At 42.8% G+C, this 23,104-nt stretch overlaps 1 protein-coding gene across 1 annotated transcript in view; it reads left to right on the top strand.

The window, feature by feature from the left end:
- The window catches only part of lamc3 (laminin, gamma 3), a 121,221-nt gene that overhangs the window by 79,112 nt on the left and 19,005 nt on the right, over window positions 1-23,104 (top strand). Inside the window, exons 11-17 of the mRNA XM_047570643.1 lie at window positions 2,047-2,156; window positions 6,124-6,351; window positions 19,602-19,790; window positions 20,082-20,327; window positions 21,708-21,861; window positions 21,942-22,084; window positions 22,160-22,338. Of these exons, the coding sequence (XP_047426599.1) occupies window positions 2,047-2,156; window positions 6,124-6,351; window positions 19,602-19,790; window positions 20,082-20,327; window positions 21,708-21,861; window positions 21,942-22,084; window positions 22,160-22,338 (1,249 nt within the window). The remainder of the gene's footprint in view (window positions 1-2,046; window positions 2,157-6,123; window positions 6,352-19,601; window positions 19,791-20,081; window positions 20,328-21,707; window positions 21,862-21,941; window positions 22,085-22,159; window positions 22,339-23,104) is intronic.

The raw sequence follows: 23,104 nt of genomic DNA, 5'->3' as shown, positions 1-23,104 counted from the left end.
ATATGGTTAGCACAATAATGGTTTTAACGCTTTATTCTTTTCCGTTTCCATAGCTGCAAGGTTTTGAGTTTAGAATTTGGTGTTTCTTTCCAAAAAAATAAAGAACTTTTTTAAATATAGTTGTTTTTTTTATGTAACAAAAGCCTTTGTTAGTGTTTAATGCTGGTTCTGCACAGGCACCAGGATACTTTGAGCTAATACCAACCACATCTTAGCTGAAGTATTTTTCCTGCCACGAACATCATACCACAAAATGCTTAACATGCTCCCCATCTGAGATTACCGAGGTCAGAACGAGACATCCAGTAGTTGCTGGCCTATTTTAGTATGGACCAAAGACCGTCCAAATGGTATATTCAGGCCTCAATCTCCAGGGCAGTTGCAGATCCTCAAGTGGCCTCTTGAGTCTTGAGTATTTCCCCATTCACCAAATAAACGTGTCTGGATCCTGGTCAACATAATAGTTCAGGGCAATGATTCCCAGCCTGTGGTGAGCTTTGGTTGTGTTCTGTGACATTTTATGTGAAACGCCAGCACCATGACATCTTAATATGATCCACTGCAGTTTTTATTTCAAAAGTAAAAAAGACATAAGTAAGAGTGCAATGTTTTAATTTAGTTTCTTTGATGTTATTGTTTAAATTGGAAGTTTCGTCTGGCTACACCCAAAGAATTTACATCATCTTTATATCGGGTTTGTGTTTATTTGTAAGCCTATCAATTTAATGGGCTTCTTCTGATATTTGGATTTCGTTTCGATATGATATTGGATGTCAGATTGTTAAATACGACAATGCATTTCCCCATTGTTGAAGGATGCCATTTTTTATGAATCTGAGAACGTATTACATGGCCTCTGTATTGATGGGGTCAGAGATGGAGCGTGGAAATTTTTGAGACTTAAAAGTTTGCTTGGAAAAAGTTGGGAACCACTGGTTTAGGGTCTATTGAGCTAATTTCTCCATTTTACATTCTCAGGCATTTTACCTATTTAAATATTTTATTCAATCAAGGCTTAAAGTCAGTTGTTGGCTGATTTTGGATGACAGGTGGGTGCTGCTCACATTTTGCTGCGTAAAGATCATTTGAAATACCGCCATGGGACATGGAAGCCGTAACCTACAATCTAATTATATAGGTATAAGCACACTATAATTGTGTGCTTAACAGTTTGGCTCGCTCTGTAAAAACAACTCCCAAACACTAGGTGGCGCTTTATTTTATGCTTTAGTCTTGACAATGGCGACTGAAACTTTCGCCGAAGACAAATGTACAAATGTCTGTGTCGCCGAACCTCCTCAGTTAACTTGTCCTCGATGTGTTCCATTTTTTATATATCCAGAACACAAAACATACAATCTTTTGATGCTTAAAAGTTGTTCATAAAAGTCCATTGAACGTGAACTTCACGTGACATCTGTGTTCAATCCATTTATTAACATCTAAACAACTTTTGTTGCTGCAGATGTGTTTTCAGATAGTGATAGACGCATGAAAACTACACAGTAGGTGCTGCCACCTTAGAAAGTCTCTCCCACAACTGTACGTGAAGGCTATATATGAATATATTCCTCAGCTTTGGGAGCTCCACACAAGCTGGAGAGCATTTCGAAGCAAACATCACCCGCGTGGAGCTGACACACCACCTGTCATCAGGACAGAAAGACAGCGTGATAGCAGGAGTAAAACAGGCAGATGTCGGCCGCGCTGCCTGACTCTGCAGAACATCCTTCAGCAGATGGGATAGCTCAACGATCAAGGACCTGCATATATGCTGAAGTCGGCACATTTACATTTTTCCTTTGCACCGCATGTGTCTACCACTAATGCTTTACATATCTTCACTCAGTATGTACAGTATGTGTGGCCCGGAATTTCTTATCTTCTCAGTTGTGGCGAGCAGTTAAAATTCCCTTTAAAACCGCTCTCCAATAAATCAGCCCCACCAACAAGTTTACTGTTGTTGTACTGTTAATATGCTGCATTTCATCTCTGTAATCATCGTGTGGTCGTGCATTTTAATTTTTATTTTTCCCTGTTGCACAGGCTTCACGAAAATGAGAAGAGATTCCAGCCAACGCTGTCTGCATTTGAGTTCCAGCGTCTCCTTTACAACCTGACGGCTCTGAAAATCAGCAACGCTGGTGGACACAATTGTAAGTGTGTGTGTCTTAGTCATAGCCACAGTATGGATACGTTACCTAGTCTTTATTGTGAACGTTTTTTCTTGACTATTATGTCACTTGATCTACTGCACTGATATTTCATAAAAATAATGATATTTTTACTGCGTAGTTCACATACAGCGTATTGGAGAATTCCTGGGTGCATTGGAATGAATGGAGTGAACCCTCCTGTCAGTCATCCACTCTCTTTGTCTCGGAGGAGGAAGTGAGCCGTGTGAGGACTTGGAGTGACGCAGTAGAAATTTGTATGAGTGAAAGGATGATAAGCCCCACACAACCATCCGGTCCCGTTTTCCCAGCTGGAAAAAAAACTGCAGCTTTAGGTGCAGAGGAGCCTCTGTCCCAACAGTCAACACTCAGTTTGGTCGACAAAGTAAAGACAAACGAAACACAAAACGAAACTGTAGAAACTGTAGAGTGTAGCTCTGCTACATTACAAAAGAAATGCAGCCCTTTAATACAGCAGAATAGCCAACATTTCGAGAAATGCTACAAACGTAGCATGTAGCGCAGTGTTACATGTTAAAGAAAGTACACTTTTTATTGGAGTGCAATTTTTGCTAACGGACCGAGTCCCTTTTTTTCCGTATTTTTATAGTTTTTTGTGACTTTTGGTTTTATTTATTTAGAATAGCCTAAGTTCTTGACATTCCAATGTTAAATACTCTTCAGAAATGAGTAAAAGTTAATTGTTTATTGCTTTTGAACGGGTGTACTTGCATTGTTATGCTATATTATAATTTCATTAGTGGAAAAAATGGTCTCAAAACAATGCTGACGTTAATATAGGCAATATTTTGTGGGAGAATATATTGTCCAGCAAAACTTGTTATCGTGAGGCCTAGTCGACTGTTTGCTGATGTCACACATAAAAACACAGCAGAAAGTAACACTCTGTAACAATGAAATCTGTATTCTTGACCCGGGATGGACATCGATAAGACTTTATTGATACTGATGCCATTATCGATTCTGCTTATTGATCAGGCTCTTTATCGATTCCCTTATCAGTTCCTCCTGTGAATTTGTGATTTAGAAAAAATAGGTGTTCATGGTTTCGCTTCAGTGTAAGGAATTGATAAGGGGAATCAATAAGCATGAGGGCTAATGCTATCAAAAAATTGAACCAGTTGGAACCGGTTCTGTTAAAGCCCGTCCCTATTCTTGATCTGAATACGTACTGTAGCGCCTCACACAAACAAAGCTTTACTAAGTTTACTAAATCTTGAACACAGGCCACTGTCGACCGCAGAACACGTCAACACCATAAACACCGTCAGTCTGACACTTTTAATATGCAGCTCTCGCTCAGGAAAAAAACAAAACAAAACACACTCTACAACCACAGCGACAAAGTCCACTAATAGAACACGACAGAACTGAACATAAACCACTGAGCTTATCAGTGTAATTACAGATATGCATTGTCTATATAAATTGACAATAGCGTTTAATAGTACTTCACAGCGTGTTGTAAGATAATGCAGTGTAGCTGGGATTAAAAATCTATCTCTGTTGCCTTTTCTGTGTATTGTAACTAAAGGCCTAATAACTAAAGGTCTAAAAACTAACATTTTTTTGATGTGCAGCCTCCTCCTCTCTTTTACTGCAGGTGAAGTTGTTAATTAACGGTTTTGGATCGTTTTCTCTGTTAGCGTTAGCTGATGTCTTTTCAGATGCGCGTGCATTGCAGTTGTTATTGTCACATGATCGGCAACTAATCGGCTTAAAGCACTAAAGTCGACTATTCGGTACAACCCTAGAGTATATGGTCAGAGCTTGGGTCCATATCTATCAGGTCAACTAAATAAGATTTCATGTTAATAAAACGACACAATTCAAAGTGTCTCTCAATAATACCCAACGCAATTTAATACATACAAAACTAAAAATGTAGCATATAATAAAGTATCAGCTTAATCAGACAGTGACACAAATTGTTAGAGCTGCGCCGCGCTTCAAACAACGTCCGCGTTCTGGGAATCGTTGCGTATCTGGCTCAGCAAAAAACAGGACACTTATTCCCAGATGTTTGCAACTAGTTCTCGAAATCCAGCTCTTATTTTATTTATTTATTTATTTATTTATTTATTTTGTTGGATGGCGTCGTTCCTCCCCCTCCGTCTGATAGTCCGTATGGTAACGAACAGGCAGGATCTGAGAGGCATTACGGCGGATTAGAGCGCTGAGACGACAGAACAGCTGGCCAAAATCACCAACTCTCTCACACTTACTTACACCATTTTAATTAGTTGCTCGATGCAGGCGCTGTGACACACACACACGCACACACACACACACACACACACACTGATGCGGTTCCTCCGTCGTGCATATTCCGTCAAACCGTTTTCTGTAACCGCCCACCCACCAACACGAGTTAAGCACAGACTTTACACTGCATCTATTGCACATTACGGGGGAGAAACTCCGTTAATGATTCGTGTTCGGTCTAAAAATCATTCTCAAACGGTGCTATAGGAGGGCCTTATCGCCGCGGGCTACACAGCAAACTTTAATATCAAAACGCCATAAAGCTGTCCCCTCATCTTTCTCCTCCCTCCCCCTCGCATTCTCTTTTACTACTTAAATTTCTCTCTGCACCGCAGAGAGTCTCATATAGCGGAGCTTTATTGTCTTAATGACAGTATTGTCTTTATGCTGTACAGGCGGGCTTTGACAGCAGTCCTCTTAAGGACCTTTCATTTTCTCCACCTCTGAAATTGAGTTTTGAACAGACACCGTGGCAATATTGGAAGTTTATGAGGAAATCCATAGCTTAATGGCTCGACGTGCAGTTACTTTAAGAGACCTAAATGGTCACAGTCTACCGGGCGGCACCGAGCCGTGCGCGGCAATCTAGGCCGGTCCGACGAGGCTGGCGTTGGGGGGGGGAAAAAAAAAGGATTGATGGAGAGGACTCGCGCGGCATGACTTAAAACGAAATGTCTTTTAATTAACTGAAATATGGGCTTCGGTGTCTGAAAACTGTTTTAATCGCACATTTCCCCCCGTCGAATGGGCTAATAGAATCCGGGGAGCTGGCGGAGAGTAAAGGGTAGAGGCTAAGGCTGGTCGTGGAGGGGCGAGAGGACGGGCCTGCCTGCTGATTACCCCTCAGAGGTGCAAATGAACCGAGCCGCTCGCGGAACGGCTGGATCACGAACCTGTTAGAAGCCGAGGTTCATCCTCCTCCTCTGGTTCTTCCACTTCTCAACGGTCGGATTGATGAGCCGTCGCTCATTAGTTAGTTAAATTATTCAGTCTGTCTCTATCTATCTATCCACCTATCTATCCGAATGCTAGCTATCTACCTATCTAGCTATCCATCTATCTATCTATCCATCTGAAAAGGGGTTCACAAAGTCCTGCCCCCATCACTATTCATGAGAGCAGAGAGGGATCTCCAAACCCCAGTGGAACTGCACGTTTGACATACCTCAACCGAAGTCTCCTGTCGCCCCCCCCACTTTTTTTTTCCCCTCTCTCGTCTCGCTCTGCTGCAGTGATTTATTCATTTGCTATATCAAAGAGTCCCTGGATGACTACAGCGTGTGGGCATGTGTGCCGGGCACGTGTGTGTGTGTGTGTGTAAGCGAGCATTAAGTGTGGCATTTATAGGCATGTGGGTGGATTAATCTGTTATTGTCTGTGTATTTATATGTGTGTGTGTGTGTGTGTGTAGGACTGTGAACTGTAAATACCGACCACAACCTGTAATGAGACAGGGAGGGAGGGAGACCACTGCAAAAAAAAAAACGCTAATAACCTGCTGCTTAACGAGATGCAGTGCCCCATGAAAACGCACCTACACACATGCATATATCTGAACTGATTGCTCACAGAAGAGAAAAACATGCCTCTGTGACAGCAGAATCTGTTAAGTACTGACCCTTATGGGTATCCGCTTGTTTTGTTTTTTTTCCTTCCTTTGCAGATACGTCGCAGCTCGCGAGGGTAACCCTGACCTCAGCCATGATGTCCTCCGGTCCGCCCAGTCCTCCTGCTCCGTGGGTGGAGTTCTGCTCCTGTCCCCCGGGATTCGAAGGCCGGTTTTGTGAGAGATGCGCCCCAGGTTTCACCCGCGAAGACCCCCGTAGAGGGCCTCTGTCAACGTGCGTACCGTGCATCTGTCACCAGCACGGATCCTGTCATCCAGAGACAGGTGAGTGACGCACGTACGTCATGTCTGGCGGGCATTTCGCGAAAGGAGTCGGGAAGGAGGCGTGACGACTTTCACTTCACTGACGATTTATCAACAGCATTTCTGTTTCAGCTGCTCCAGCCCAACTAGAATAGCCTAAAAAAAAAAAAAAGTCTGAAGTATTGAATTCATAAATCAAATGCAGGACAACTCCACCAGTTTCACAGGACATATCACTGTCAGTGTACTAGTTATGAGGAGCACTCCGCGACCTGTCAAAACAGCTGTATGATGTCCTCTGTGGCTTTGGAGGACCTTGGTTGAATTTGAGAAAATACATCAGGTGACATTATTTGAGTTCCGTCGGCTTAGGCTTGGAGAATACAAATATAAATTGGGACTTGGGAGTTCAGACGATGTTTCGCTCTCGGTTTGAAGGAGCGTCTGGAGCCATGTAGCCCTGATTTATCTGCAAGGTCTCACAGGTCCAACTTTGTGTCAAAAAAAAAATTAAATCATCTGCAAACCGACCAAAGTCAAAAGTATTTTAAATCCCAAAACATAGTTTCATATTGTCAATACACCGTTCTTTTGACCCTCACAAACTCGACCGTCTCAACCGTCTCGGTTATCAAGTTGCTCTTTGACTCAGCATTTTTGGAACCAGGTCCATACCAGGAAGCATAGTCTGTATATAAATATGGACGATGCATCCCTGCTTCCTCACACTGGCCAAAATGACGGTGCACAACTTGCTAGTTTGGAGTCTGAGCATTATGGTCCGATAGTGGAGCCACGTTATGACATGATAACCCATCCACACTTCTCTACCTTCACCAGTGTATTACACACTGTACTTATGTATTTATACTCGCACAGTACTAAAGGGCTGCTCCACAGAGATGGTGTGTTTTGTAGTCATTATGGTTTAGATCACAAATTAAGTTGGAAGTCACAGGCGAAACATATTAAGAACAAAATATCAAAATCCATTGCTATACTGAACAAAATATAAAACATTCTCAGCAGAAATTCATTAAGACTGTACCACTCTTTCACAGACCTACACATCACTCACTGTGTGGAGATCTGGGGACGCACGTACAAAACAATCACAAATTCAATTTCTATTTTCGAAAAGAGAGCAATAAGAATAATTAACAGAGAAAATCATCATGTACATACAAACCTACTATTCATACATCATCGATCTGGTTGACTTTGAAACTGCAAATTATGTACAAAGTCAACAGTAATGTGCTTTCAGATGGTGTCCAGGAGATGTTCTAGGCCACAGTGAGTCAATATAAGCCAATATGAAGTAAGAGAGATTTGCATGTTCAAAAAAACAAAGTCAATTGCCAATGCAAAAGAAACATGTATAACAGTAAAAGGTGCAAATTTATGGAACATGAAATGAAAGTCTGTAACACACTTAATAGATTTAAAAATGTATTGCATTATTAGTCAGTATAAAACAACATTATCAACAAAGGGATACTCATGAACAACCTTGGAACCTTTTGAAAATATTGTGAACATGTATTTCTGGTTACGTTTCGTCAAGTTTTGCTCCTTTCTTATGAAAGGTTGTTGTAAGAAGGATAGGCACAATAAGCTAAGGCTTCAGCCTGTACCTTTCCGGTCAGTGTATATTTGGATTTTTTTCTTCTATGTAACTAACTAAAATTAAACTTCAGCATCAACCATCCTTGAAGAAAAGTTATTTGACGTGTAATTTAGCGTTTTATTGCAGCCCATCCGCTAACATGGAGGGGGTGGAGCTTATGTGACCTATACTGCAGCCGAACACCAGGGGGAGCTCCACTTGCTTTGACTCCTTCAATTTTGAGGAGCAGTTCTGTCTTTATACTTTGTACAGTCTATGCCAGGCACGAGCACAAAATAGCTGAAAGTTCCCTTAAGTCGATGTAAGAACCCGCTGTATATTACATCACTCTTTTTAGGAAGAAAGTAAATCCAGCACTAAGTTTTCATAAGCTCTATTACATTCTGTAGGATTTGTAGCATCAACTCCCGTTGCCTTTAAAATGTCACATGCAATACTGGAGCTTGAGTAAAAATGCGCTGAGTGATTCAAAAGCCCTTTCACAAGCCATTGCTCATTATTGCCGCTATTGGTGCTGGCTTTAGCAACACACTGAGCTCATTGTTTAACAAAACAACAACAACAACAACGGGGCTTTATTATTATAGAATATAACACAGTTCCAAGTTGTTAGTTATGAAATGAAGCCATTCCGAGGCGTTCAGCCAGCGTTACACGAGATGAGGGATCATCAGAGGTTGTCGAGACAATATTTTCTGTCACTGTGCCTTTGAGAGAGCAGAAGGGAACAGAGAGAGATGCAGGCTGTTTGACTGAAGCGTTTTCCCGTCTCTTTCTAGAACTGACATTCAGTCATCATCGCTTCAAGGGAACGTAACTCAGCCATCCCTCAGGAGTGCTGGCAAGCCATCACTCAAACCGAGAACTGGATGGCTGCGCTAACACAACAATATCCTAATTTCGCACAACTAATCTTCGTAATAACGGCTAAACCCGAGGTCTGCGTTTAAGGAACCTGACGTTTTTATGGGAGATGATAACGTTCTTTCAGATATCCAACGTCCCGTAAATGACAGAAGTAAAAACAGCAGCTGTTGGGCGTGTAAACAAGTCTCACGCGGTAATTTATACGTGTGCGTCTGAGAGTGTGTCCCCTTTCTTCTTCTCCTTCCCCCCCTTTTCCACACAATCTCACGGCGTTAAACCGATTCCCTCCATCTCGCAGAGAGCAGACGACTATCCCATCTAAGGTCCCCCAGCCCCTCCATATTTTATCTTTCCTCAATCTCCCTCTTCCTCTCCTACCCATCTCCCTTCCTCACCCTCCGACTTAAAGTCTCAGAGATCTGACCTAGTTAAAAGACGCCTGAAGCCTTGGCTGAGAGTGCGCGTTATGTTTGTGACTTTGTGTGTGTGTTTGTGTGACTGTGTTTGTGTGTACGTCTGAGGTCCGGAAGCAGATCTGGTATCACTGCCTGCCTGCCTCCCTCCTAATTAGACTTGTTAACCGCCTCTTGGCTAATGATGTCTAATTTGCTTGCAGATTTCCTGTGTCTCTTATGTCTCTTCTCAATCTGGATGTCTCCCTCTTTCACCCTCGCAACAGACACTCACACACACACACTCTTGTTCTCTCCGTCTCTTCGTATTCACCAGACTCCCTAGTCAGCCTCTTGCTGCACCTGCTCTCCCCACTCACCTTGACTTTGTGTTTTTTTTTTGTTTTTTTTTTAAGTCCTTGACTCCTTTCTTTGCTGAGACTTCCTCAACTTTCCATTGCCCATCCCTTGGTATATCCCCTTCCCTTTATATTTTTTTCCCTTTGTAATGCAACATCTCATTTCCAGGCGCTTTTATGTAAACCGTGATCAAGAGTCAATAATAAGAACTGGCGAGATAATAAACTGAAAAGTCGGTTTGTGTTACGTTTCCCCCCCGTCTCGAGTGGGGAAGCTATTACTTATTAATGAACCTGCATAACTGTTTTACATCAAAGTAGGTTCGGTTTACACGCCGGCAGCTTGAGCTTGACAGCATTTAGCATTTTAATAGCATCTTAATAGCAGACGCATCATATTGTGCGGATTCCAAGTGCATACAAACGCACATCATTTTCCGGGATCTTTTTAAACACATGCACGAAGCGCAGCCTCCATGCAAATGAGTATTAATTATGGAACGCAACGTGTTGTCTGAGTGATGGATAAAAAAAAAAAATAAAAAAAAAAAGTGCCACGCGTGGGGTCTCCTTTGGACCGACGCCCTCGTGCAGAATATCATTACTGTCATGAAAGGAACCTAGTTAAAATTAGCCTTTCCCTTTTCAAATGGTTGCCGTGTCATGTACCGAAGCCCTGCTGGCTCGTGCGAAAAGGAGGCTGCGGAAGCTCTCCGTGAATCTATAAGTTCGGGTCAAGGTGAAATATCAAAGTACGTTGATTAGAGACACCGATTTGTCACCGGGGGGGCGGACCAACCTGCTGTTGCTTCCATCAGAATCTTAATTGCTGTATAATTACCTAACGGCTTGTATGATCACGCAGGGTGTGCCCGCAGACAAAAACTGGGCTGGAGTTTATTCGCTCGCTGCCGAGGGATGCCGCAGCCAATGGTGCTTCATAATCATGATTTATTAACAGTCTCTGGGTCGTGTCGGTTCTATTTGCTGCAGTCGCAACACAACAGATTGGAAATGTTAATATTTGTGGTGGAACGAGCAAATTGTGATCTCCGCCGCCGCTGCCACCGCCGCCGCCGCTGCTGCTGCAAGGCGATGAAGTCAAACATATGTCCTTCAGATATCGGCGCGTGTTTCCACAGTTCTGAGCATTCTTTTGCTTCGGCATCTCACTGAGCTGGACAGGCTCGTACACAGTATGTACACTGTGGTAATTGCATTCACATCATCCATAAAATTGGGCATGGGCCATAATTTATAAGCTCAAAAGGCGGAGGCGAACGGGGGGGGGGGGGGTGATTGTAATGTATAGATAAAATGGAGACACTCAATTTTCTCTGCAGCCCATTCTGTAGGGGCATGCTCATTAATCACCTAAACAAATGAAACACATGATGCTCTCGACACTCTGCTGGATACTGAGTGTAAGGGTGCTGCATTACAGCGCCTCCTTTAGCACCCCTTCCTAATAGACTTGTGTTAGTCTTCCACGGCACAACGCTCTTACACATCTTCAGAGAACAATGCCATCTAAGGCAGGTGTGTGCGCATCTGGGTGTAAATATGAATACAGTATAAGCTGCCACATGCACCTGAATTCAAAATGACTCTAAATGGATGCGCCTCAAAGCCAAATTACTATTCGCAGCGAGTACTGGTGAAAATAGCTGTAAAATGCAAAGTGTATTCTAGTTCTTTTAAGGCTGGGACACACTTAAACAGACAGTCTAGTTGGAACCTTGATTCAGAATGTGGGGGAATGTGACAGTAAGAGAAATCTCAACATGATTCAGGGTGTAGCGTGTAATTCGTCCTGTAGCTTCTTAGCTTGTCTTAACTTCTCTGATTTCCACAAAAATAGAAACCTGTCACCTGCTGGCAGCAGGAAATGTATCTTTATGTTTGCAGTACACTTTTTGGTTGGTTTGTGTGCAACTGTGGACATGAATGGACTTGAAACCAAGGCGAGTAGAGCTCCCCCTGGTGGATGGCAGCAGAATAGATCATAAGCACCACCCCCTTCATGTTTGTAGATGCTAAAATACACCTCATTTTCATTTTAGGTCATACAATATACATACTGGTCAAAACTCAAAACACTCCAGTATTTCTTTTTTTTTTTTTTTCTTGAAACATATGCAGTTTAGTGTCTCATTTTACTCTTAAATGAAAGCACAGACCAAATAAACAACTGAAGTAGAAAATCATGGAATCAATATACAACTCAAAATATATTCTAAACTTTCGACTCATCAAAGTAGCCATCTTTGGCTGATTTAACATGTGAACACACTTGACACTTGACATTCTTTCTTTCTAAAAGTTCTTCCCAATTTTGTTACAGAAGTTCCCAGAAATGTGTGGCACTTCTGTCCAGTTCATCACAAATCAGCTCCATGGGGTTAAAGTCTAGAGACTGGGCCATGGGCCACTCCATGTTTTCAAGCTTTCCATCTTGTTTTTAACCTGAGCTATTTCTTGTATAACTTGGACTAACGTTTTGGGTCATTATCTTGCTGTAGGATGAAGCCCTGACCAACTATTCCAGAGGATACTTTGTGCTGTTCTAAAACTTTTGACCGGTAGTGTATAATAGTGATGCATGCTCAAGTGTTTTAGTTAATTATCTGACACTTTAGAAACAGGATGTTGCATCATAATTACTACCACTTGCCATGGGAACCACTCAGGGAAGTGCTCTTAAAGGGTACTTTAAATAAGTACTGTGTAAAATGCAACATTTCCATGTAACTGGTGGATGTGGAGCAAAAACACAAATGAGTCTGGAGAAAGTGTGGTCGGGTCATCGATATCGTGGCTCTACTCTCGGACCATACTGATCTAGACGCTGGCGCCAAAGTTGCAAAATGATGCCGCATATATCGGCGTCAGTTTGACCAAAACAAGGAAGTGGGGGTGCATATTTATATACAGTCTATGGTGCAGATAAAGTGACCGCACAGTCTGTCTTCAATGCCAGTAGTTCTTTGATGTTGGTCTCTCCATACTTTTAGGCTGCTTCTGGTTTTCCTCAACTAAATAAAAATACCTTTTCAAATTAGCAACCTTTGACATTGTGACTAGAAATGAATACATTATTTTATTTATTTATTATAAATGCGCCGGTCATGAGGATGTACAATTAGTAAAACAGTGACGAGAAAAGGATGAAAAGCTGGACATTACAAGGACAGATTAATTGTAACTCACTACATCTGTCTCATGCTCTCTTTGACTTCCTCTCTGCGTCGCGCCTCACATCCCCATCACTCTGATACAGGCCGAGCATCTTAGGGCTTAGCCTGAAACAAATGCAGCCCACCAGAGAGATTAAGGGGCTGAATAAACCCACACCAGAGCCAGCTTGACTCTATATCAGCTCTTCTGCCTCAACTTTCTCCCAAAGATTTTTTTTTTCTAACTAATGACCTCAGAGGGCTGGAGATGGCATTTAAGCAGACATTTGGGAAATGCACACCCGCCCGACTTCCTCTGTCTCATTTCAAAGTGGTCTCAAGTTGGTAAACACTGACTCATACTAGCTTCCATTTTAACTTTCTAATATTGCAATAAGCAGAACATTTGGTCATTTCTTCTTCTGTAACCTAATTGATGCAGTGAGACAGGTACTCTGGGTGATGGCCTTTAGATGCGCGTCTTCAATGTAATTCCCTACAAGAGCCCCTGGTGGTTTGTTGTCCTTCACAGACCCCAGACCAACGATAAAATAAAAAAAAATAAAAAAATTCTCTACGACCTCCATGGGCTGCAGTGGGCGTGACATTTAGCTATGCAAAATCATTGTGCATTATTCAAAAATTTGGCCCCGCACAAATGTCACAGAGAGAAACAAGCATATGCTGTTATGAAACAGAGCGAGGAACGGAAAGAGCTTTTTATTTCATTTTATTTATTTATTTTTTGTTTTATTCTGGGGTTTCAGAGCAGATGCTGCATTCAGGTACTTGCGGTCAGCAGAATAAGGCTAACAATAGCTGACCTTCATAGCCACAGTATTTGAGCCAAGAGTTGGAAACACATGGTTTGACTTCAGGTCTATAAATTGGGAGAGTGATGCATTGATCACAGCGTCGATATACAGATGGAAATAAAGATCGCTTAGATCTGATCGGTCTGTCTAAATACTTAAGCCCATCACCCAGTAATGGATAGATTTACTGTTTAATAACATGTCATTAAAATCAATCAAAGAACTTTTGTTTTATTGAAACAGACCTAGTGTGGATTTCAATTGTAAATGATTTAACTATAGCGGTAGTTTGCATTTGAAATCATTTTAGTTGGTTGCTATAGAAACAGGATGGTGACTACCGTTTACCATGACCACTGCTTCGTAAAGTGGTCCTGTATAAAATAGGTACAGTGTATCATCCAACACTTCCTTGTAACTGGTGCCAGTGTAGGGTTAATTAAACGAAAACGTAAGTGAGTATAGGCTTCCTTTCCGATCCAGTCCTGAGTAAAATTCAGGTTGGTATCGGCGATACCGATCCAGTACTGATACTTTGTGTAAATACAGCCTAATGTCTCTGGTAAACCTTAAAAAAGAAAAAAAAGAATACAAGACATCAGAGTAGTTTATTTATTTATCTTAAGCTCAGAAGTATATTTAGGTAGTCACCTCATTTACTACACTATGAAACTAATACAACAACAGAAAAACCAGAGGACATAATCATACAAAATATGTGAAAATTCTGTTTCAAACATTAAAAAAAGAAATAACCTTATACCTAACCTGAGGTGTTTCACAAGGTTTGTTGTGTTGCCACAACTCAATAGTTTAGTTTCTACTGTGTTCCTACATTACCTCCAATGACTGTAGTATCGAAAGTATCGATATTTTGATTTGAGAATAATTTTAGAGCATAAAGACCTGGATTCGGAAGTATTGATATTTTGGTATCGATCCGCACGTCACTGCTGATCAGGCAACACTGCCCGTAACCCCAAGAAAATGGGTTCAGTTTGACCAATGCAAGTAAGTGTGGACACATTGTCCATACTACCACAGACATCTGAACTGTATGCTACTAGCCTGGCTGCCTCTTTTTCCTCCCCCTAATGCCATGTCACAATTTAAAGAACTACATAAAAGCTCCTCCCCTTGCTGATAATGAATTAATGTGTAATGAAATATTGATGGAAAATATCAACAGAGTCCGGGCAGAAGCTCGTGTGACCAGCTTCCTCGACTAAAACATACAGTAAATCCTTTATCCGGCTCTCCTATAACAACTGTGTGACCCAGAGCTTTGGTAATACAGCATGAGCTACAGCCGCTGTTGTTAGCGTTCCCATCCCCGATCCCCGTGGGGCCTTGGTCATAACAATTTAGCTGACAGGCTCGATACACAAAACAGGAATTGATGCATTTATTTTCCACAGTCACAGTATCACAAAACAGATTTCCCCAGTCATCCGCATTGCACACATTATGTATGGGGTCGGACGGAATATACTGCCCCTCCCTCTCCCCGCTGCAGCAGTCCACTCATTCAGACCCCACTGACAAGCCACATCTGCAGCAGCAGCAGCAGCCACTAGCAGCATGTCTGTGTTAAATTAGAGAACAACGTCGCCATCAAACAGTCCCACAGCAGACTTAACCCGGCCTCCACCCTCGGGGGCCTTGGAGCTGCCGACAAAATCCTCCTCTCTCTGTGTCGCTCTCTTTCTGTTTTATTTCCTCCTCTCCTTCATTAAAACCGGGAGTTCACATGCATTAGTAAATAGATTTCCTTCGCCAGAAGCTTTTTAATGTTCCAGTGGGGTATGGAGACGAGCCTCATGGAAAATGAGGAGGTCTTGAAAAGCTCATGTTTGTGACATCACATCCATGCTTGGCTGTCATGTTGCTTATATTATACAGAGAGTAGAACTACAGCCTCGCAGTTGTGTGTCTCCGCCGGCCAGTCAAGCTGCAGTTTTTATCTAATTTATGTTCGTCCAGACTTGCGTAACATATGACGTGAATAATTTGGCAGAGAACGTTTCTGCAAATCATGTCACATTGAAGCTGACGTCAGATCTGAAATGTTCTTGTAATTATCGGACGATTTGTTGAGTTATGACTGAGGCATTTCTTCTTGTGAGGTGAAAGTGACATTTAACCTTTTGCGACCAAATCCTTGAATTGCAGAAGAACATTTGTGAAATTCCATCACAGCATTCTCCGAGAAGTTGCATTCATGACCCATTTCTGAATTCTCGCATTCGCAGCTTGAATTATGGGCTTGACCTTTGACATTTGTGTCAAAGTCCCGCCCGGTGGACTTTTTTTTTTAAATTAAAGAACCCTCTGGCATTCCTGAGATGTCGCATTCATAAGTTAAAGCCAAAAAAGATTTTTTTTTTTTTTTTTTTTCCCCAGAGGCAATCTCCTGGGCCCAAAACCTGCAGTTTCCTTGACTGGCTACTTAAAGCTTGCTCCAAAAGCACACGGATAATTGGCCTCTTTGGAGGGTTTGTGACTCATGTCTACTCTGGGAATTCACATAACCAAGTTTTGATTGCCAGACTGCCCAGTTCTCCTAATTGGGGTCAAGGATAAAATTGAGGCCAAGACAGAAGTCGCAAAAAAACTGCAGTTTCTGAAATAGTCACTTTTTTTTTCAGTCCAAAATCAAAGCAATCCTCATAAATAGTCCAATTTTACATGTTTACAGTCCGTTTTCAGTCCAACACGCTACTGCATCAGGGCTGTACTGTTATATAACTCACCCGGCTAAGTTGTCCGTCAGTCTTCTTCCCACCCTCAGCAGGGAATTCCAGACAGCCCCGCTCCCCATCCACTTCCACCAGCTCCTCCAGAGGAACCCCCAGGTGTTCCTGGTTAAGTTGTAATTATTGCTAAAGTTATAAAAGTCTAAAAGCTTTTCAAAAGTCAGGGGTTTTGTGAGGTCTCGGGCAAAATGGAATTACTGATACTAAGGCCCTGATACTAAGGGAACGTTTGTGCCGGATTTAAAGAAATTCTGAGAAGTTCCTGAGAATATCGCATTCACAACAAAGGCCTTTGACTACCCAATTCAAATCACGTCATCCTTGAATTTTAGCCAACATTTAAGCCAGATTTAAAGAAATTCCATTAAGGTGAGGATTCGCATTCGCAAGGAAGGACCAGACACATGCACATACTTACTTATGGAAAGCCTGGAAAAAATCATGCTAATTAGCAATGGGAAATATTTTGTGATATGTATGAATTTAACTTGCATGGCCAAACCCATGTAACAAGGGACCCCATTGTTGCCCTTCCACAGTAAGACCTCCTATGATGGTGCAATAACCATGCACCAATCTCTAGAAACTAACAATGGTCAGAGAATAAATACGGAGACTTTGTTGGCAAGAACAGAAGAGCTCTAATCTTTTCCTAAAGAAAAGCATATTTTTAATCCCTTTACTGCTTGGATTTCCTTTCTCACTTGGTGTCTCCATCTGGTGTTAAAGCTATTACAAGCCGCTGCAAACAGTGATAACTGCTATCTTTGGAAGAGCTACTCATCACACTTTGTTTGAGAGGAACACTGAATGATACTCAAGTATAAACACAGTGAATGAGAGAGAAGGGCTGGCGAGCGAAGCCGCCTGCCTTTCATTTGTCCAACGGCGTCCGTCTGTCCCTGCAGCTATCGTACGTCGATGTGTTCCAGCGTATTGCCATCCTCCACGAGTGGCCACGTTAATGAAGTGCATTAGCCCTCTATGTGCTCCTGTAGAGCGAGTACAATGAGGAGCGCACTGGAGGTGCAGGTAGAATAAGCGCCGGTAAAAAAAGGAGCTCTTTGGGCTGTCACGTGAAGGAGGGCTCCTCTTCAAAAGACAAACTCCAGACTGCTTGTTTCCCCATACAGAAATATTGCTTTTCCATCACAGAACAGAGTGGCAGATCAGCCAGAGCGCTGGAGTTCAGTGCTCCACAGCTGAAAGAGGATGAGGAGGAGGATGGCGATGAGTAGAATAGCGGGATTGTGTTGATTTGTGAAAGGGTTCAAAAAGCGGCATTTCCGAAAGGGAGTTTTCCCCTCCGAAAACCCCAGTTCATTAAAGGCCGAATGAGCGGCCATTGATTCATTGATAAAAATTGTTCTTCTGAGATGTTGTGAGGCGGCGCTGATTAGCGCGAGGGCCGCCGTGCGAGGAGCGATCCCGCCGTCCGGCCGCGTTTTGTGGTGCGTGCCGTTAGCTTTTCCGAGGAGTCGCTGGAATGATAATGGCGTAGAGGAGGAGGCCCCTCGGTGGCTCCGCTGCCTCATATCACACTCAGTCATCTTCACACTCGGTAAAGTCAGCACATTTCTGCTGCCATTAAATTTGCCATGGCTCATTTGGGATTGACACTGCGCGCCATCAGTGTCATTGTAATGCCTTGTGAAATTCAAGAAAGATTCACTTTTCTGCTAGGGACGGTCATTATTACTAAATACTTTGTTTAAATGGCAGGCGTTGCATGCTTGAAAGTTACGTATTATTCCCCTCACCTCTCCAAAGAGCGATTCATTTTTACCCAGAAGTCTACGCTTCATCAGGCAACGGGATAATTGTTCCCCTCTAATGGCAGATGTGTGATCAATTCAGCTGCACAGCCTTTATTCTTCCACATATACTTGACACACAGGTTTCCAGTTACCCCCCCTCTCCTCCACTTATAACTGGAGGCAAGAATTTCTTTACTCCAATATTAGGTGGTGTGAGCTGATTTAAAAATGCACAGCAAAGAGCTTCTCACTGAATCACACCGTGGGCTACGAGGATGTGATGGGAAATTTTAATGAGCGTGGGGGTGGGCGGGGGTCGAGATCTCATTGGTGTTCTATAGAAAAAATAAATAAGTGAAAAATCAGTGCAATTAATTCTATCAACCCAAAGTCGTTTGGAAATCTTAAAAAAAAAAAAAAAAAAATGATTCGGATGATTGTAAGTCCTGTGATGCTCAGCCGTTCAGTGAATACTAAGAGCAAAACATCCCGAAAGTAATGCAAGAATAAACATCTTTTTGCAATTACAGTACATACAGGAAACTTTTTTCCCCAAATATAAAACGCATTATAGTTGTTTTAAAAATTTAATGAATGTTTGCTTATTGCCATTTAATGATTTCAAATTAAACTCCTTGCGGTTTCTTTTTTTAGTTTTTTTTATTATTATTATTATTTTGTGATGCTCTGCAAGCTTTAGTCAGTCGCTTATTAAATTAGAATGCCACATTATATCATGTCAGACTCCCACTGTTTCATTTCAGGAGTTGCTGTTGCGCAAATTCCCACTGGGCTCTGAGTCCTGTGTGCGTCTGAGCCCCGAGCAGCTGCAGAAAGAAACACACGGTCGTGTCTTTCAGAGGCCTTCGCTGTGACTTACAGTCATCCAGCACGCTCGCACATGTCGTCGGTTTCTCCGCTGCTGTGGATAGTTTCTCTGATTATCATGTCACATCATTCAGCGCTGCCGGTAGCTTAACGGATTTGAAATGGAACACGAGGGCTGAAAATCTGCTCGGTAGCCTGAGCGGAATCCATCAGGGGAGCCGGCGTACGTACGTACGCGTGCATCAAAAGCAACGCGTAGCACGTGAACAAATCCCGCAAATTGGTTTAAAGCTGCAAGTTATTATTTTCTAAGGCTTTCAAAACAGTTTGTTTTTAGGAACATCATAGAATTCGTAATCCCTCCCGCTCTGTTGGGGGAATTGCTTTACTTCTTGAAGGTCTTTCGGACTGCATTTGGCTCGTAAATTTCCCAGAGCAATTACAGTCGGGGTGAATTTGGTTGTCTTCTGCTCTCCGCGGTGGGCTGTGGGGAGTGTTGTTTTTGCAGGAGTCGGCCTGTGGATTAGAGTGTTTTGTGTGGAGAGGCTGCTTTTAAGGTCAGAGACACAGCGTCCTCTGCTGGCGACGACAGAAACGTCGCCTTTTGTGGTCTGTGTGTGAAAAAAAAAAGAAAAAGTACAATGAGAGTATTATTGTTACACTTCCTTTTCTCTCTCTGTCTGTGTTTCAGGTGTGTGCCAGTGCTCAGACTTCACCACCGGCGTGACCTGCGAGAGCTGCCTGGATGGTTACTACGGCAACGCTTTGATTGGCACACCTGGTGATTGTCAGCCTTGCCCTTGCCCGGACCGTAGCAGCTGTGCCCAAATTGCAGAAACCGGACAGGTGGTCTGCACCAACTGCCCTGCAGGACAGACAGGTGACACGAACTCGCAACCGTGTAAAAATAATTTGTGTGGAATGTAAACACGGCACGAGCTTTGTAACAAAATGATGAGAACATTTCAAGACAGCTCCTGATGCCGACGAGGCTTCACCTCACACGCGGGTACCGTGCCACCTGCGAGCCGCGCGCATCTGATATGAGTTTTTAATTTGATTACACCAGACTCCGAGGTGGCGCCAGGATGACCTCCCGCCGCGTTCCAGCGGCAGCTCAGCCATTCATCTAAATCCTTCCTGCCGCTTTTCACCTCTCTCTCTTGTGTAGGGATGCGCTGTCAGATGTGCGACGACGGTTACTATGGCGACCCCCTGGGACAATCCGGGGCAGCTCGGCCGTGCGTGAGGTGCGACTGCAGCGGCAACGTGGACGCGAACGCGGTGGGGACGTGCGACCGCGTCACCGGCCGATGCCTGAAGTGCCTGGGACACACGGAGGGCGACCGCTGCCAGCGGTGCCGGCCCGGTTTCTACGGCGACGCCCTGAACCAGACCGCGGCCCAGAAGTGCAAGCGTGAGTAACTGAGGAGGGACTGGGACTAGAACATTGGTCAGTTCATTTATTATCACTTAATGAGTTTACTTTGTGCTGATTTCACTTGTTAATTGGTACACACTGCGATCAGCCACAACATTAAAACCACTGACAGGAGAAGGAAATAACATTGAGCATCTTGTAACAATTTGGGAAACTTTTGTACCTCATTCTGTGTGGATGTTACTTAGACATGTACCACCCACCTAGACCAGACCAGACCAGACCAGACCAGACACCCCCACCCCACATTTACTTAGTTTCAGGTTTATACAAGGTCTATATCAGAGGTGTCAGGCTCATTTTAGCTAAAGATTCAATTTGATCTCAAGTGGGTCAGACTCTCTTTGTTCCCTTTGTTTTAGTGCAAAGAAGAACAAATACATTATGGAAATGTTTACATTTCATAAAATCCTTTATCAAATATTTATGACTTTTATGATTTTTGTATATACACTGATCTGCCAAAACATTAAAACCACTGACAGTAAACAACATTTTTTGACAATTTTGTGACGATTCAGTGTTCTGCTGGGAAACTTCTGGACCTCCCCCCATCCCATAGCAATGACCCAGCAGGATGCAGCCTGACACAGACACATACAGCTCAAAAAAAATGTGAAATCTCAACCTCCGCTCGACAACATTGTGAATTTTTAACTGGTAAACAAAATATTTTTGGAGAAGCAAATTATTATTCAAAGCAGACCATACCTCGTGTCTGAAGATGATCTTGAGATCTCCCCTCAGATTGTTCTGTTTGGAACAGAAAATGTAAAGAAACGAAATGGACAAATTCCATTATAGATTACATGGCCTTGGGCCGCGCTTCTGAGTGAATACGAAAATAGTTCATTGAGATCGACTTCTGTTGGGGAGTTTCAATTCGCCACTCGTACTGTAGCGCTCTTGAAAGGTGAACACGTAAAAAGAAACGGGCCAAACTGATGGCAGTGAGACAGAGAGATAACCTGGAAAATATAAGAGGGGTGTTGTGGGGTTGGGAGAATTTTAAAGAAGTCTAAGTGAATAAAGTTCAAATAAAGTTACAAAGGCACACGTAGAGATCTAAAGAGAAACGACGGGACGTGTTTGTCCTTTGATTTCCTCAATCTCTGCTCATACTGTATTCTACCGCTAACCTCTGGCTGAACCTCTGTACAGAGCAATGTCAAGGAGGGATCCATGAGCCTCCCTCCTATTGTCTGTCATTTCCTCCCATTTTAGCCCCAGAACTATAATAAGATAACGGTAATTAAACTTCCCTAATTATAAGGAGATATATGAAAACTTAAGATGTGAACAATGTACTATTATCTTTGTTTTAACAATTAAACTGTCTGTGTTTCTTTCCTCCAGCATGCAGCTGCAGCCCTGCTGGAACCTCTGGGCAAGTTAATGAATGCCACCCTCAGACAGGAAATTGCCGCTGCCTCAGTCACGTGACCGGCCGGGATTGCAGCTATTGTGAAGTGGGCTTCTTCAACCTCCAAGCAGGAATTGGATGTGAAAGGTAAACGGATCCCCATTGCTTTACAAAGTGGGTCTATACTGAGTTTATTATCAATATGTTGTTTTCCTGACTTCCCTCAGGTGCCAGTGTAATCCAATTGGCTCATCATCTGAGGCGTGCCATCCAATCACAGGGCAGTGTGCGTGCCGCGCTGGGGTGGAGGGGACGCTGTGCGATTCTTGCCGCGTGGGCTTCTTCGGATTCTCGTCGCGGGGCTGCAGAGGTAGAGTCCTTCACTTCGTGCCCTATTGTCTGCTCCTCTAAAACAGATCACACGTGACTGCTTATCTCCCCCCAGCCTGCAACTGCGACCCAATGGGCTCCATATCCATGCAGTGTCACAGTAACGGTACCTGCCACTGCCGTCAGGGCTTCGTGGGTTACAAGTGTGACAAATGTGAGTTGAACTATTTCCACAACAGAGCCACACACCAGTGTGAGGAATGTCCGGTTTGCTACGGTCTCGTCAAGAAACAGGTGAGATTGAACCTTTTTTTTCATAAAAAACGTTAATATATGGTTATATGGCAAAGAATACACTGATTAACCTCCTGAGATCTGGCGTCCTCATATGGGGACGTTAGGTTTGAGGTTTGTTGCATCTTATTCTGCTCCATTTTGACTTGTTGTCCACATAAGGAGGCACTTTTGTCTGCAATGTACTGGTAGTGAAGGATCAATACACTTGTTTATTTATGCATATTAACTTTTCTAGTTTGCAGATTTAACAAATTAACAAGTACCCGTTTGAGGACATTGGGATTTCATCGTTTTACAATTATGCTTTTGCATTAAAATAAACAGTTTTATATTCTGGTACAAATTGGTGACTTAAGAAATTTAAGTATCAAAAACTACTTTCAGTTCAGTGATGATGCTTATTTTTTCTACTTCTTAGATAATCCCAAATACCTAAAGATCTTTATCTTATTTTAAAGATAAAATTTCGATGCATTCCAAACAAATGTTTGGGTCTTAGGAAGTTAACTTATACGTTAAAACCACTGACGGAAGTAAATAACATTTAACATCTTGTGACAAACTTTTGGACCTGGCATTCACCCAAACCCCACAGCAATGACGCACTTTGACCTGGCCTCCAAATACACTAGATACCAAACTGATCAAGTATTTGTAGGATGATCCACAGAGGCCCCTCCCCTCAACTCATAGGACCCAGGACCCAGGAAGTCCCATGTCCATTCTCTGATGAGTCAGATGTTTTGGAGACCTACACAATATA

The sequence above is a fragment of the Mugil cephalus genome, chromosome 19, assembly GCF_022458985.1.
Source record: "Mugil cephalus isolate CIBA_MC_2020 chromosome 19, CIBA_Mcephalus_1.1, whole genome shotgun sequence".
In the NCBI taxonomy this organism is placed as follows: domain Eukaryota; kingdom Metazoa; phylum Chordata; class Actinopteri; order Mugiliformes; family Mugilidae; genus Mugil; species Mugil cephalus.
Note: the sequence above shows the minus strand (reverse complement) of the source record. Positions and strands in the feature narration are given on the sequence as shown.